Source organism: Saccopteryx leptura, chromosome 6 (assembly GCF_036850995.1).
Source record: "Saccopteryx leptura isolate mSacLep1 chromosome 6, mSacLep1_pri_phased_curated, whole genome shotgun sequence".
Taxonomy (NCBI): domain Eukaryota; kingdom Metazoa; phylum Chordata; class Mammalia; order Chiroptera; family Emballonuridae; genus Saccopteryx; species Saccopteryx leptura.
The window spans coordinates 171188887-171204528 of record NC_089508.1 but is presented as its reverse complement, the minus strand read 5'-3'; the positions used below and the strand labels follow the sequence as shown (position 1 = coordinate 171204528).

At 40.8% G+C, this 15642-nt stretch overlaps 1 protein-coding gene across 7 annotated transcripts in view; it reads left to right on the top strand.

Annotated features, from left to right (window-relative positions):
* Positions 1-1585: 1585 nt before the first annotated feature.
* Positions 1586-15642, top strand: part of CSNK1A1 (casein kinase 1 alpha 1) — a 47447-nt gene continuing 33390 nt past the window's right edge. For 3 of the 7 annotated variants that reach the window (XM_066343635.1, XM_066343632.1, XM_066343634.1), the window contains exons 1-2: positions 1586-2505; positions 3130-3236. In XM_066343635.1, the coding sequence (XP_066199732.1) occupies positions 2383-2505; positions 3130-3236 (230 nt within the window). In that variant the 5' untranslated portion in view covers positions 1586-2382. The remainder of the gene's footprint in view (positions 2506-3129; positions 3237-15642) is intronic. The other 4 variants (XM_066343637.1, XM_066343633.1, XM_066343639.1 and 1 more) reach the window with 2 other exon arrangements.

The following is a 15642-nucleotide window of genomic DNA, read 5'->3' as shown; positions in this document are numbered from 1 at the left end:
ACAGGGCAGATAAAATATCAACTTTAATTTTGCCAAATAAGTATATTAAAAAAACAACAATAACCTACCTACTATTAGCACCATTTTATAAAAGAGCACTTTAATGGCACATATATAGGAAGATAAAACCTCAGAATAAAGTATAATTTTAAATTAGATAAGTGAAAGAAAAGGATGCATTATACTGCTCTTATTGTTCTATTATCTCTATGGTAACCTTTGTTAGACTTGCCCCTGTTCATACACAGAGCTTTGGAATCCCTAACCTAGTCCACTTCATGCACACCTCTTCCTTTCATCCCGAATTCAGCATTTGTACCCTTACCCCAAACTCCCTTTTGAAAATGTATACTTTACCCCACTGTGGGGAACTCCAAAAGCTGAGAAATCAATGCAGATGGCATACACTTGGCTTTTTTTTTTTTTTTTTTAAACCAGACTCTGACAGATGAAATTGTCAAGAAGGCCAAATATGCTTTAGAGTCACCAAAGGGGAAATGTCTAATAGTGCTGATTTGGGAGGCAGGCAGCCTGGGTTTTGGTAGTGGCTCAAAATTTCAAATTCAACATTAGGGGAGTCTCTTTTTCTCTATTTTCAAATTCAAGACATTTAAACTAGAGCTCTATTTACAAACATTTAAATCAGAATTAGAGTAACATGGAGGAATTTTTGTTTGGTCATCTTCTAGGATAAACTCCATTACTAATAACTCAATCAGATTTCCCAAGTTGCAGTTCAAGTCTACATTTTTTTCCATTTTCATTTTAATGAAATTGCTTTATTTGGGGTAGATTTTTGTTTCAATTTTTACAACTGAGGTTTGATTCATTCAGGGTTGAATTCATTTCTCAGGGTTTGATTGATATTACGGATGATAAAATCAACCACGGAGTTTTCTTTGGTGATCATCATTACTACCAAAACCAATTCTTTCAGGTCAAATTTTGTAAACAAAAATGTGGTCAAGATGACTGTATAATAAATATCTAGTAAATTTTTTTTTTATTGTGTAAAGTTATAAACGTTGCCAATTTGATTTTGCGATAGTTATTTCTGTTCTATTTTTTGGGTCAATGTTTCAATTTTCAACACTATCAAATGATTGATTCTTAAGAGGGTTTTTTTTTGGGGGGTGGGAAGATGTAACAACCTTTATGTCATTTTTTTTCAAGGTTGTAACTTTTTTTTTTCTGTTGCCTTTATCTGCCAGTAAAACTATGAATCGGATATTAAGTTCTTCCTTAGGGATCCAATTGTCAGTGGGGCAACAATACAGAAATAGACAGCAAGGTAATTCCTGTTCTCCCTCTTCCCCCTCCTGTAAGAGGGTCTCCAACACTCTGTTAAGGACAGAATTCCAATTATTAAGACTAATCAACTAGATTTTGCAAAAATTGGGAGCTCTGAACAAACCCAGCCAGCCCAGGGCTGCGTTTCTCTTCCTCTCCACCAGAGGCGATAGCTTCTTTCAAAATAGAAATTGGGCAGGAATAGACCGGTCGGGGGGCGTGGCAGAAAGATCAAAGGTTTAAAACCGCCCAGAACAAAGAGCAAAGATCAATATCCAACTCCAAGACCTGAAGCTTCCATCTTTCAAGAAAAATTAAGGTGACGCCTCTTTAACTGCTCTGGAGGACTGGGGCCGCACGCCCTTCGAAGACCGGGCGTTACCGAGGTGACTAACAAACAGGTAGCAAGAGCGGAACAGCCGGCGACCGGAAGTAGAAATGAGCCCGGGGCAGGGGGATGAGAAGAGGCCGCAACGCGCCTGCCCAGTCAGCAGGGCTGCAGTACGCATGAGCAGTTGGGCGGTGACAGGGTGACGCTCGGAGCGTGAGCCGCGGCTTTTGCGGGTCCGGTTCCGCCCTCCTCGCTGCCGACCCTCCGGGGCTAGCGCCTGAAATCCCTTTCCCAGAGTGCTCTGCGCCGTGAAGAAGCGGCTCCCGGGGACTGGGGGCATTTTGCGTTGGCTGGAGCCGGAGTAACAAGATGGCGGCATCGGCGGAGTGACAGGGGTCCCTCCGGGCGGGAGCCGGCGGCAGTGGTGGCAGCGGTATCACCGCCCTAACTCACCGCGCCCCATTTCCAGCCCGCGACGTCGCCGCGGGAGCGAGGCAGCGGTGGCCGCCCAGAAACAAGTGACCCAGCTTGGGAACCGCGAGAAACCCTCACAGACTGCGGCCTGGCAAAAAGAAACCTGACTGAGCGGCTGTGATCAGATTCTCCTTGGCAGATTCTGGGCCCTGTGACGCCAAAAGCCACCGTTTTCCGTTTCCTGCCGCCCTCCTCCGCAGACTTGCTCAGGGGACGAGCCCAGAGGCCTCTGTCCTGCGCTCAGAGGTGTCGGGGCTTGGCCCCAGCCACCGTCTCCGTCTCTCAGGATGGCGAGCAGCAGCGGCTCCAAGGCCGAATTCATTGTTGGAGGGAAATATAAACTGGTACGGAAGATCGGTTCTGGCTCCTTCGGGGACATTTATCTGGCGATCAACATCACCAATGGAGAGGTAATCACCTGGGGTGGGGTCCACGACAACGCTGCGCCTGTTCCCCTCCCCCCAGTTGCTCGGGCCCTTTCCCACCGCACGCACGCACTGGGGGGTCCAGAGGGAGCTAGTTTTCCCGGCTTAGGAACCTCTCCCACGCTCTTTCCCTAAAAGGGAAAGAACACGGTAGAGAGCTTGGGTGAACTAAGAAGTTTGCCGGCTCGTTAAAATGTACCGTAATCTAACTTTTTAAAATCGTCGTCTAAGGTGAAAACGGCAACATCCTATATTCTGGAGTCCCCCTGATTTTCTGTATGTATCTACATCTATATTTAATTCTACTGGGCTTCTTCCAATTACGACGGCTTCCGATCGCCTGGCTTCTTCATAGCCTCTCATTACGTTTTCTGGATGAATCATTTCCCTGCACTTTAGAGGACGTGCCGACTTCGTCACTACCCCTTGAAGAGGCCCTTTGAGGCTGGAGCCTCTTTTTCTAATTACAAAGAGAGCTTTCTCTTTCCAGCCTCTCACTTTTCACCTTCCAGCCGCGAGCTGGGGCTTTGCTAAAGGTCTTCCCTCCTTGCTCAAGTGACATTGAGTCCGCGGGGATGTTGATGCCATTATCCCTTCTCTCCCCTGCAGGAAGTGGCAGTGAAGCTAGAATCTCAGAAGGCCAGGCATCCCCAGTTGCTGTACGAGAGCAAACTCTATAAGATTCTTCAGGGTGGGGTTGGCATCCCCCACATACGGTAAGAACCCGTGAGCACCAGGCGAGCGACCCTCCGAGGGAAGCACGGAGTGGGGGAATGGGCCGAGGCAGGGAACGGGACCTGCTGCATCCGGGTCTTGGTTTTTGAGTTACCTGGGCTGCCTTTTGGCTGGTGGTTTCCTTTGGGCCGTAAGTCAGCACAATCTCTGAGTAAATTTCAGTTTGACAACTTGGGTTAGAATTTTAGTTTATTACACTGCGCTCAGTGTAGTTTCCGACCTTTTTCCAGAGGCTTGCCTTTGCAGTTAAGGAAGTCTGCAGGTCATCTTTGATCCCTACCCTGAAGGGTTGCAGGTTGCTTTCTTTACATACGGCGTCTCTGATGTTCTTAGGTTTGTCCAGGGAAGTGGATTTGAAGGTGCCAGAGTGACCCGGCTCAGTCAGTTCGGGCTGCTATTGGAGCTGGCTTGGGAAATGGCTGCTCTTTTGTTGTGTTTTTGTTCCAACATGTCTTCCTCCTCCGCTTAGAAAATGGCGGAACGACGTGACTCAACCGTATTTTCCTGCCCCTTTCTCTGCTTGAGTTCACAAGTGAAGCTTCCTTCATTCCCCCTTTAGCAGCCCTGAGTGGATTAAACCTTTGAAAAGCTAAGAATAAAGCTGCAGGCGGTGGTGGGGTTCAAGGAAGGAGTGGGTATAATGACAGTCTCTGATCTCTGCAGCAGATGCGACGTGAAATTATAAAATTATACTGTGCAGAATCCTTGAGAGTCCTTTTAAAAGTGTTAATTACTCTTTCAAGAATGGCAGTGTTGGCTGCATTTCAGTCTGTGTACTAAATTTTTATGAGTAATAGCAAAGGCAGTTTTGAGTGCAGTGCTATGTTGAAATTTACTCAGATCTCAGTTGTATTAAAAGAAAACTTAATCACAAAATCACACTTGGATAAGTAACTTCAACCTGTTGAGTTACTTGGTCACTAACTCGTCGGTCATATTGGAAATTGTGGCCATGTGGGGGTGGGAGGGTGAAGGCAAGTAGAAATGGTAGTCACAATAAAACATTACCAGATAAAAGAGGCTGGGTTCTCTTAAGTGTTTAAAAGGTTTTCTAATAGTTTGACTTTTGAGGTTGAGTCTTTTCCTAGAATTGAGACAAAATGTAGCTTAAAACCCAGGGATTTTCCAATAATTAACTCAAAAATAGCAAAGATCAAGAGATAATTGAGAATTAAGAGGAATTGGTATTTACTGTAGCCTCTTCTATTCCAATTTCTATTCCTCAAATCTTGAATCAATTACTAGATTACATACATTTATTCCGATATGGAAACAACCAAAGTAACTCTATCCTTTCCAATGCTGATAGACATTATAAATGGAGAAATTGAATGATAAAGATGTTCTATTGGTTATAAGTGATAAAGTAAATTATTTGGAAGAAAATCCTAGGTTTATCTTTTGAAAGAAATATTAATGTGGCACTGATGGGTTAGCTCAATCCGTTTAGAGCATCCCCCTAAAACACCAAGATTGTGGTTGGATCCCTGGTCAGGGTACATACAGGAAGCTACCAGTGTGAGTGCACAACTAAGTGGAACAGCAAATGAATATCTCTTCTCCCCCCTCCTCCCGGTACTCCCTCTCTTCCTCTCCCCTCTGAAATCAATCCAAAAAAAAAGCTGTATCAAAAAAAGATTAATGTGAAATCTGAGATCTAGATTTGAGATTTTAAATTATCTCCCCCTTTTTGTAGGAAAAGAAATTTGATAATGTGGAAGAATGGAAATTTTGATTAAAATACAAAACTTTTTTCTTCTCAAAGAAAATGTCAATTTCCTTTGCATAAGTAATTTCTGCATCCCTAGCCCCCACTGGTTTGCTTTTCATTGGCTAGTTTTCCCTAGAATTTTATATAAATGCAATCATATGTTGTGTTTGGCTTCTCATAATGCTTTTTAGATTCATCCATGTTGGGAGATTTTATAAATTTCACAAATCAGGTTGAGTTTAATACATCTGAAAGCATTTTCAAAAAGCATTAAGCATCTGCTCTTTTAAGTTAAATCCAAATTAAATACATGACCTTTTATCCAGTAGCTTTTACTTAAGAACAACATGGATACAGACCAACAAGGGCAATAGTTAATATACTGAATAAGCAATGAATAAAGGAAATTAACATGTGAATAAAATACTAGGCATCTATTATGTGTGCAGAGAGTTGTGGTAGTTATAAAATGTGGGTGGAGCTACAGAGATTAACCAGGCCTTCAAGTTACAGCTTTCTGGGAGAGAGATGGGATTTCAGGAAGAGAGCTTGGTGAACTGGTTGGGGCAGGCATCCAAGTATAGAGTGTGGCTTCTGGGAGTTGTCTCAGGCAGAGTGTAGTAATTGGGTAAGGGTGTGGGGATTGAGTCAATTTGTTTTAGGAGTGGTAGAGTCAGTACATAGACACAAATGTGGTTCATTGGTTTTAAGTGTGAGAACTCTTTTCCACAGAAGCAGAAAAGATAAGGAAGACTTACATAAATCTTTATTTGGGTGACAACATCTTCCCATCCCCTCAGTTTGTTCATTATTTCCACATCTCCTATATATCATATGTGCTCAATAAATGTTTATTTGGTAAATAATGAATTAAATTTACTTCAGTTTAGATTAAATAAGGTAATCTATATATTATTGTTTTAGAAGTATTGACACTTAATTTTTAAAGTTGAGGTTTTGCTGCATTTACACCTCACTCATTCGAGTCCCCCCATTGTCTTTATTATACTTATACTTTGATATATCCTTATAAATACACTGACCTACAGAGCAGACCTGCTCTGGATTATGGTATCATTTCCTAGAGACATAGCATCCCATGTGATGAGCAAAAATGAGAGGATGACATTCAGTCTCTTGATTTTTTAAATTTTTTATTTATTTATTTTTTACAGAGACAGAGTGAGTCAGAGAGGGATAGACAGGGACAGACAGACAGGAATGGAGAGAGATGAGAAGCATCAATCGTTAGTTTTTCATTGCACGTTGCAACACCTTAGTTGTTCATTGATTGCTTTCTCATATGTGCCTTGACCACGGCCTTCAGCAGACCGAGTAACCCCTTGCTGGAGCCAGCGACCTTGGGCTCAAGCTGGTAGGCCTTTGCTCAAACCAGATGAGCCCGCCCGCGCTCAAGCTGGCGACCTTGGGGTCTCGAACCTGGGTCCTCTGCATCCCAGTTCCAATGCTCTATTCACTGCGCCACCACCTGGTCAGGCGATCTCTTGGTGTTTTTAAGAAACTAAAATCCTATGACCTTGTGAATAGGCCTCTGGGAGCTCAATTAAAAGTACTGTATTTCTGTTAAAAAAAAAAAACCCTCCCTCTTTCTTTGTGACACTCTCAATTAATGTGTTCTTTAAAGAAGCAATTACAGTATCACCAAGCTCTAGATCTGCCTTGTGGTGTTGACTGAGTGATCTGGGGTCTGTCAGTTCTTCAGCTTCCTTGGCCCTGTCATTTACCTCATCTATGAAAAAAATAGGGTTTTACCAACTTAGTTTTTTAATTTTGTTAGAGTGGGAAAAGAGCATGCTGGACAGAAAAGTTTAGGGTTTCCCGCTCTTCTGAAAAAATGGTTTTTGCATTTGAGTTTTGGGTAGGGATTTGTTTGGTCTAGTTGATCTCAGAAATTTCAGTTCTGAAATTTCAGACTTGTTTTCAGGTAGTAGCTAGAACACATTTCATCAGAGTTTGATGTCACATCTAAATCTTACCTTTGAATGTTATTTAGTAATGAGATGCCGCTCAAGATTCTTAAAAATGACATCTCCACCAGGTAAACCATAGGTTATCATTTAGAAGGAGGTAAATTAGTGAAATCTACTTTTATAAGAAAATCATAAATAAAGGAGATGGGAGGGGCATAGGAGAATTCTTGTTGTTTTAACCTTTTTTGCCGTCTGAATGTCAAGTATTCTAGAAGGTATTTTTTTAAAGTACTAGTTAATCCTTACTCTTCACTGTTAAAAGCAGTTTAAATTTTAATCTTAGCTTTTTGCCATGGAGGATATATTTTGTAAATAAGTTATAATGCTGTTACCAGAGAACAAAGATGACATCTGTACTGGGTATGTCTTTATTAGAGAGATCTCTGGATGCATGAGAAATGTGATTTTAACTCATAGGGTAACTGAATCCACAATATACTAAAGATGCTTATGTTGGCTTTTAATCATGGGTTCTTAGTTATGGAATGAGGTAATGATGCTTAGGTAGCATTTTTGAACTTGATGAAACCTGGGAGATAATAGCTTAACACCTCATAATACAAATTAGACTTGACTTTCAGAGGGGGTACTAGTCTCCTAACTGAATTTTCCTGCGAACTATTGTCACCTTTACATCAAGGTCAAATCATGCCCGCTCACATGCCCCACACCTTTTCATTCAAAGCTGCAGAGCCACACTGCTTCATGATGGCATTTCTCATACAGAGCACCTGAATAGCTCTTCTGTAAGTGAAAGGAATCTATTGTTTGTATTAACTAGATGCTTATAATTTTTATTCTCCCTTTTCAATTCATGGATTGCCAGATGAGAATTTTCTTGGACATTTATATTTTAAATTGGGGTAAATACTTGTTAATCCATACGTAGTATATTTTAGTACCTTTTTTTGTAGATTTTATTATTGCATATAAATACAGTGTATTTATAAGAATATATCTATTTTTAGAGCTAGATCATTTTGTTTCCGAGTACATTTAAGCTGAACCCAAAGTAGCATTTAGTAAGGTTTTTTATTTTTATTGTTTTTTGTTTGTTTGTTTTTTTGTATTTTTCTGAAGCTGGAAACGGGGAGAGACAGTCAGACAGACTCCCGCATGCGCCCTACCGGGATCCACCCGGCACGCCCACCAGGGGCGATGCTCTCCCCACCAGGGGGCGATGCTCTGCCGCAACCAGAGCCACTCTAGCGCCTGGGACAGAGGCCAAGGAGCCATCCCCAGCGCCCTGGCCATCTTTGCTCCAATGGAGCCTCGGCTGTGGGAGGGGAAGAGAGAGACAGAAAGGAAGGAGGGGGGGGTGGAGAAGCAAATGGGCGCTTCTCCTATGTGCCCTGGCCGGGAATCGAACCTGGGTCCCCCGCACACCAGGCCGACGCTCTACTACTGAGCCAACCGGCCAGGGCCTATTTTTATTGTTTTTTGAGAAAGAAAAACATCTGTTGTTTTTCTGCCCATCCTTGCAACTCACTGGATGATTCTTGTATGACCAGGGATCAAACCTGCAACCTTGGCATATTGAGGTGATTCTCAACCAACCAAGCTATCCAGACAGGGCTGTTCTTGAAATTTTGAATGACCAGTAATATCACATCGACTAATTGTGTTTTAATGGGATTTAAAAAAAATAAGATGTAATTTACAGAGTGAAATGTACAGATTTTAATGTGCCATTGAATCATTTTTAACAAATACATGCACTGGGGTAAGCCTCACTCCCTACTGGTATAAAGAATATTTGATTTTTCAAAAACACTGCTAATCTTTGGCAAGCTACATTCTCTGCCAGCATAGGTTCTTAATTTTTAAGTTGGTCATTTGGATTACAGTTACATGTTTTTTCTGGATTTGATGTCATTAGTCCATGCTTGACTATAGGTTAGTAATCTGTTTATCACCGTGAAGAACACGATTAGTTATCAGTGGGTGTGTTGTTTTAATGGGGGACTTTGGAAGTACTGTACAAAATGATTTAGCTGGATAGAACATTGTGATCCTCAATATAAAGGGAAATTGGAAATGTTTGTTTTTTGTGTTTTTTTTTTATTATTCATTTTAGAGAGGAGAGGGAGAGACAGAGGAGAGACAGAGAAAGAGAAGGGGGGGAGGAGCTGGAAGCATCAACTCCCATATGTGCCTTGACCAGGCAAGCCCAGGGTTTCGAACCGGTGACCTCAGCATTTCCAGGTCGATGCTTTATCCACTGCGCCACCACAGGTCAGGCAAAGGGAAATTGGAAATGTTAACAATTAAAGTTAGGATTCTGTCTGTGATGTCCTGTAGATTTGAACCTGAAATGGAATCTATAATTTGTAATGCCAACTTTCATTTATAAAAAGGATTCGTAAAACCAACTAGGTCTTCGGATAAAAGATTCCTCTTTAATTCTCTGTTGTAGTAATGCTTTGTTTTGACTTAAATGTATAGATGTCCATTCATAACATTGATATATACTATTGAAATAAGTGGGTAGTTGGTTGAATTCAGTGTGGCTAAATATTTTTTTATGTACATGCAAGAAAAAAACAGTTGACCATTATTCATTTAATCATTAAAACAGTCCTCTAAGTTGGGGTTTTATGTAAATTGTGTGAGTTGGAATGGTTAATTTAACTAAAGTCACATAGCTAATGTGTTATTTCTTACTGCCTCTTTCAGCTATACAGTGCTTCACTCTGATGCCTCGCTTCTAACTAACCTGAGCTACTTATTTTGATTTAATTGGTTTGGACTATGACTTATTCATCACAAGTTATAAAAGCTCTGGGTTGTTGGGTGGTTTCTTTTTTTTTAATTAAGGGTATTTATTTTATTTTTAGTTGATTGATTTTAGAGGGACAGAATGGGGAGGGAGAGAGAAAGAAGCATTCATTTGTTGTTCTACTTAGTTGTGTATTCATTGTTTACTTCCCATATGTGCATTGACCGGGAATCAAATCTGCAGTCTTGGTGTTTCAGGACAGTGCTCAAACTGAACTAACTGGCTAGGATGGGTTGTTTCTGATGTGCAGCAATTTTAGTATTCACTGTACTATTCCATATTTCAGAGATTAATAATAATGCTTCTCTGTCTACACCCATGGGCCCCCATCTTTTCCTAGAACTACAACTTGATATGGCTGGATTCTTATTTACCTCCTCCTATGAATTAGGTTAATTTAGGAAACCCTATACTAGGAAACATGGTACTAGAAAGTACACTGTAATCTCATACAATCAAATGCTTTGATTTCTGAAAACCAATATGTGAAATCATTTTCCTATTCATTTCTCAGATGCATTCCTACAAGAAAGCATTCTAGCAAACTCCTCAGGGAAAGAAACATGTCTTGCTGGTGGAAGCATCTTTTATGTTTCTTCACATAGTGCTGGGTAAAAGAAGGTGTGATTCATAATAAAGAAATTCTGCTTTTACTTTACGTGCATTTACTTTTTTAATGGAGTCCTGTAGAAAGTTATGGCTCATACACATTTATAGAATTTTGAGTACCTAATGCAAACATAGTTGCTCAGTTCCTCTTGGGAATAGTCATCACTGTAGTATTGACTTCTTTTTTCTTTTTTTTTGGTATTGACTTTTTAAAATATTAGCTTAACTCACTTTCAGCCAATTTACAAAGTAGAAATATGGCTGGAGTAATTTATTGAGCTTTGAATTCTGATGTGAAAGCCCTACCATGTCATTAAATGATAATGTCCATTAATTTCACATAAAGTCTTGCTATTGTGTACATTCATCAGATTTGGTATCTGTTAACACATTGTTGATTGGCAATTTTACGCAGAAGTTATCTCATGTCACCAGCTATTTTTTTGTAATTGAGTATGAAATTGAAACAATCTAAATAATCTTTAGTATACTTTATTGACACATAATGAATTTAAATGAAACTTTGTCCATATCTGCTAAATATTATATATTTTAGTAGTTTTTTTGGTGTGGTATACTGTATAACAATCACCTATATGTAATGATACACGTTTTGCAAATATATCTGGTTTCGCTGCTCTTTCCTTTTGAAACACACACTTTACACGTTCTAGTGGATTAAACACAACGAAGAAAGATTTTACAATATCCTTGATATGTAGGTTCAAACTGTGAGCTGTTGGAAGATAGTCCAAGTGTAGATGGATCCACCCTGATTGTTTTTGTTTACCGTACCTTCGATTTTGTGCTCTCACGCTTGGAGGAGTAGGAAGAAAAGGAGTCCACATGAGAATATAGAAGAGTGTGTTGTTTTTCAAACTTTGACCTTCAGGGCGAAGAGTCACAAATACAATAATCCTATATTAGCCTGAGTTTCAAAAATTAAAATAGCTAAGCTAATGCAAGTACAAACACAAGTTTACTCATGAGCGGCCAATAATGTCTTAATGTTGTTGGCCTTTTGGAATTATTTTGGTTCTAGTTCATGACATCAGAAAATTCATTTCTCTGCACTGCCAGATGGGGTGGTGTCAAAAACATAACTTGCTTCCCACCTTCTAAGTTCTTCTAGCTGAGCTAAATAATCAAGTTAACACGAGACAGGTTTAGGGGGGAAAATGGCCAAAATCTATTATGGATGTTATGTGTGGGGATGCCATAAAAAGATAAGACCCAGAGATGCATTGGGCAGTTGAGGTTTTCATATGCTATTTTGGACAAAGAGAAAAGGGGACAGGGGCCTGGGAGTGTAGAGCCCACGATTTGCAGGTAGATGAGAAAGAGCAAAGGTGGTAAATTCTTTCTGGCCACCCAGAAACAATGGTACACAGAAGAAAGTTCAGATGGGCTTTGCTATAGATTTCTCACCCTCTGCCATATTACCATGTTTCCCGAAAATAGACAGTGTCTTATATTAATTTTTGCTCCTAAAGATGCGCTAGGCCTTATTTTCAGGGGAGGCCTTATATTTCTAAGCTTGAAAAAAATTGCACTAGGTCTTATTTTCAGGGAAATGATACATAGTATGATGCTAAGGTGATGGCCCCTTTAAGCAGGTTTTTCTGCCTGCCTTTCTTTAGGCAGGTAAGAGGGTGGGTGAAAGGTTCATTCTGAGTCTTGTCTCTTAATAACCAGCTTAAAATAAATATCCCAAAAGACTTATTTTAGGGTAGCAAAACTTTGGTTCCCCTCACAGACTATTCTATCCTTAAGGTGACTTTTATGAAAAGGACATGTTGAGTTTAAATTGACAGGGTATCTCACCTTTAGCTCTTACATTTTTTGTTAGTAGCTGAAAAGACAGAACTACACTGAGGCCAGGGAATTAAGACCAGGCATAGAAATGATAGTGGAGAAGGTAAATTGAGAATGAGGACTGAACCCTTTGATGAAAATTCAAAGGTAATCAAGCAAGAGAAGAGCTGGGATAAAGGGCTGTTGAAGTCCAAAGAAGTCAGGTTTTTTTGTGTTTTTTTTTTTTTAAGAAGTCAGTTTTTAAGAAGAGGCAATATGCATCTAAGAGACAGCAAATAAGATTTTTAAAGGACTTGGGCTGGAATGAAGCCTAAGATGTAGTGATGCTTAGTAAATAACTGTTGACTCAAGGGTATGGTCTGAGGGTAGTCTGGTGAGGGGTTAAGTATATAAAATCAAAGAATAATCTGACAGAAGCCAAATTTTAGAGCTCCTCGTGTGTGTGTTTGTGTGTGTGTACGTGTACACTTTTTGGGTTAGATAATGGGGTAGGGGCATTGGTTTTTGTTTGTTTGTTTTGTATTTTTCTGAAGTTGGAAACGGAGACAGTCAGACTCCTGCATGCCCCTGACCCGGATCTCCCCCCCCCCCCCCCGCATGCCCACCAGGGGGCGATGCTCTGCCCATCTGGGGCGTTACTCTGTTGCAACCAGGGCCATTCTAGCGCCTGAGGCAGAGGCCATGGAGCCATCCTCAGTGCCTGGGCCAACTTTGCTCCAATGGAGCCTTGGCTGCGGGAGAAGAAGAGAGAGACAGAGAGGAAGGAGAGGGGGAGGGATGGAGAAGCAGATGGGCACTTCTCCTGTGTGCCCTGGCCGGGAATCGAACCCGGGACTCCTGAACGGCTGGCTGACGCTCTACCACTGAGCCAAATGGCCAGGGCTAGGGGCGTTGGTTTTAGTAGCAGAGAAATGGCTCCATGAAACCCCAGAGGAATTACTGGAACTGATATTTAGGAAGCTAACACAATAAACCAGGCATCTTTCAAAATTTAGCTCAAGTGCTGAATTTTCTAGGAAACCTTCCCTTTTATCTTCTCTGGATAAATTGCTCTCTCCTATATTTTGCATTTACCTTGTTATTACTTTTATGTTGCTTTTGTCATTTATCTGTTCTTCTCTAGACCTTAAGATGCCTATAACACCTGCAGTATCAGGCATAATAGGTGCTTAATATGTATTCAGAGACTATGGAGGAGCAAATTTTAGAAAAAAATTTTACAGCTTTATTGAGTTAATTTATAACATAAAGCTTCACTTATTCAAAATGTGTAATTTAGCCCTAGCTGGGTTAAAGCTTCAAGTTGGTGAGAATCACGATACTCGAAGGTTGCAGGTTCAATCTCCAGTCAGGGCACATATAAGAATCAATCAATCAATGCAGTAAGAAGTGTAACAACAAATCAGTGTCTCTCTCTCTCCTTCCCTCCCTCCACTCTCTCCCCCCTCCTCTATCTCTAAAATCAATTGATAATTAAAAAAATTAAAGTGTTAAATTTATTGGTTTATAAAACTGGTAGAGTTGTGCAACCGCCATATTCTGCGAACCCTATACAACCATTCATCTACTTTATTCTGTCTCTATATAGACTGCTCACAAAAATTAGGGGATATTTCAGAATGAATATCTGCTTTTTTTTTGTTGTTGTATTTTTCTGAAGGTGGAAACAGGGAGAGACAGTCAGACAGACTCCCGCATGCGCCTGACCGGGATCCACCCGGCACGCCCACCAGGGGCGAAGCTCTGCCCCTCCGGGGGTGTCGCTTTGCCGTGACCAGAGCCACTCTAGCACCTGGGGCAGAGGCCAAGGAGCCATCCCCAGCGCCCTGGCCATCTTTGCTCCAATGGAGCCTTGGCTGCGAGAGGGGAAGAGAGAGACAGAGAGGAAGGAGGGGGGGGTGGAGAAGCAAATGGGCGCTTCTCCTATGTGTCCTGGCCGGGAATCGAACCTGGGTCCCCCGCACGCCAGGCCGACGCTCTACTATCTGCTAATTTTTGTAAGTAGTAATATTAGCCTATTAGAAAGGATTTGATCAAGCTTTTATGGTAGCTGGATTTCCATATAATTGGTTTCCTTTATAATTCTATGTATTTTATTTACTTTGTGCATTTAAAACATTCTGAAAAAGATCTATAGCCTTCATCAAACTACAGAAGATGGGGGAGGGGTCCATGGCGCTAAAAGATTTAGAACTCTTATTGTTAGAATGAATTAGTTACTGCAAACCCCCACAACTCAAGTTCTTAGTAATTGTGGCTAAATACATTTGATGCAGGGTTGGTTTCTTAGTTGGTAGATTTCTAATAGTTCTTTCTTTCCCTTCCTAGGCTTGTTCAATTTTAAGTTACTTCCGTGCTTGTTAATGTCTTTACCAGGGGTATAAGATTATAAAGGTGGGAAACAGCCAGTTAAGAAAGATTGAACAGTTCTGGGAAAGGTTCGATGAAGTAAAACAGGGGTCCCCAAACTGCGGCCCCCTGAGGCCATTTATCCAGCCAGCACAGATATGGCATCCACATCCTGTGCTCCTGGAGTACTGTATATGGCGGCATCGCTCACATACAGGACTATATTCCGGTGATGTGGAACGCACGCGTCATGGCTCCGGAAGCGCGTCATATCACTTGTTACAGCTAGCAGTGACAAATATGGAACCGGACCTTGACCATCTCATTAGCCAAAAGCAGGCCCATAGTTCCCATTGAAATACTGGTCAGTTTGTTGATTTAAATTTACTTGTTCTTTATTTTAAATATTGTATTTGTTCCCGTTTTGTTTTTTTACTTTAAAATAAGATATGTGCAGTGTGCATAGGGATTTGTTCATAGTTTTTTTTTATAGTCTGGCCCTCCAACGGTCTGAGGGACAGTGAACTGGCCCCCTGTGTAAAAAGTTTGGGGACCCCTGATCTATAGTGTCTGTCTTTTTTTTTCAATTTCTTGTATTTATTAACTAATGTCAATGTTACACTTTAAATCAACTTTCTTGTTGAGTCCACAGGAAAACATTGCATCTAATGCCTAGCTATAGGTTTAAACAAATCACACTTGCTAGATTCAGTTGCTTTTACTGTACTACCATGATGTAAATGCAGTGAGTTTTTTAATTGTTTACTCTTTAAATTAATATTCTATATTTTAATATGTGGAGCAAAGTCCAGTTGCCCAGCCCTAATAACAACTCAGCCTCTGACTTTATCACAGAAACATGGTGCATTAAAGTGGGATAGTTTCCCTCGAGTTACAGGGCTCGTGGAATCTCTGTTCTTGGCCTACTCTAAAATTCGCTGCTTGATTTTCAAGACTCCTTACAATCTGACACCTTTACTATCTTCACACCTGTTATTCCTCTAGTTCGATGGCCATTTTCTTCTGTCTCAGCTGTTTTCCTTATTGTATTTTAAGTATAAACTTGCTAGAGAAGGAAATTGATGCTCCTAAATGTTTTATGGCAGGAGAAATCAGGTTTAGATCATTAAATT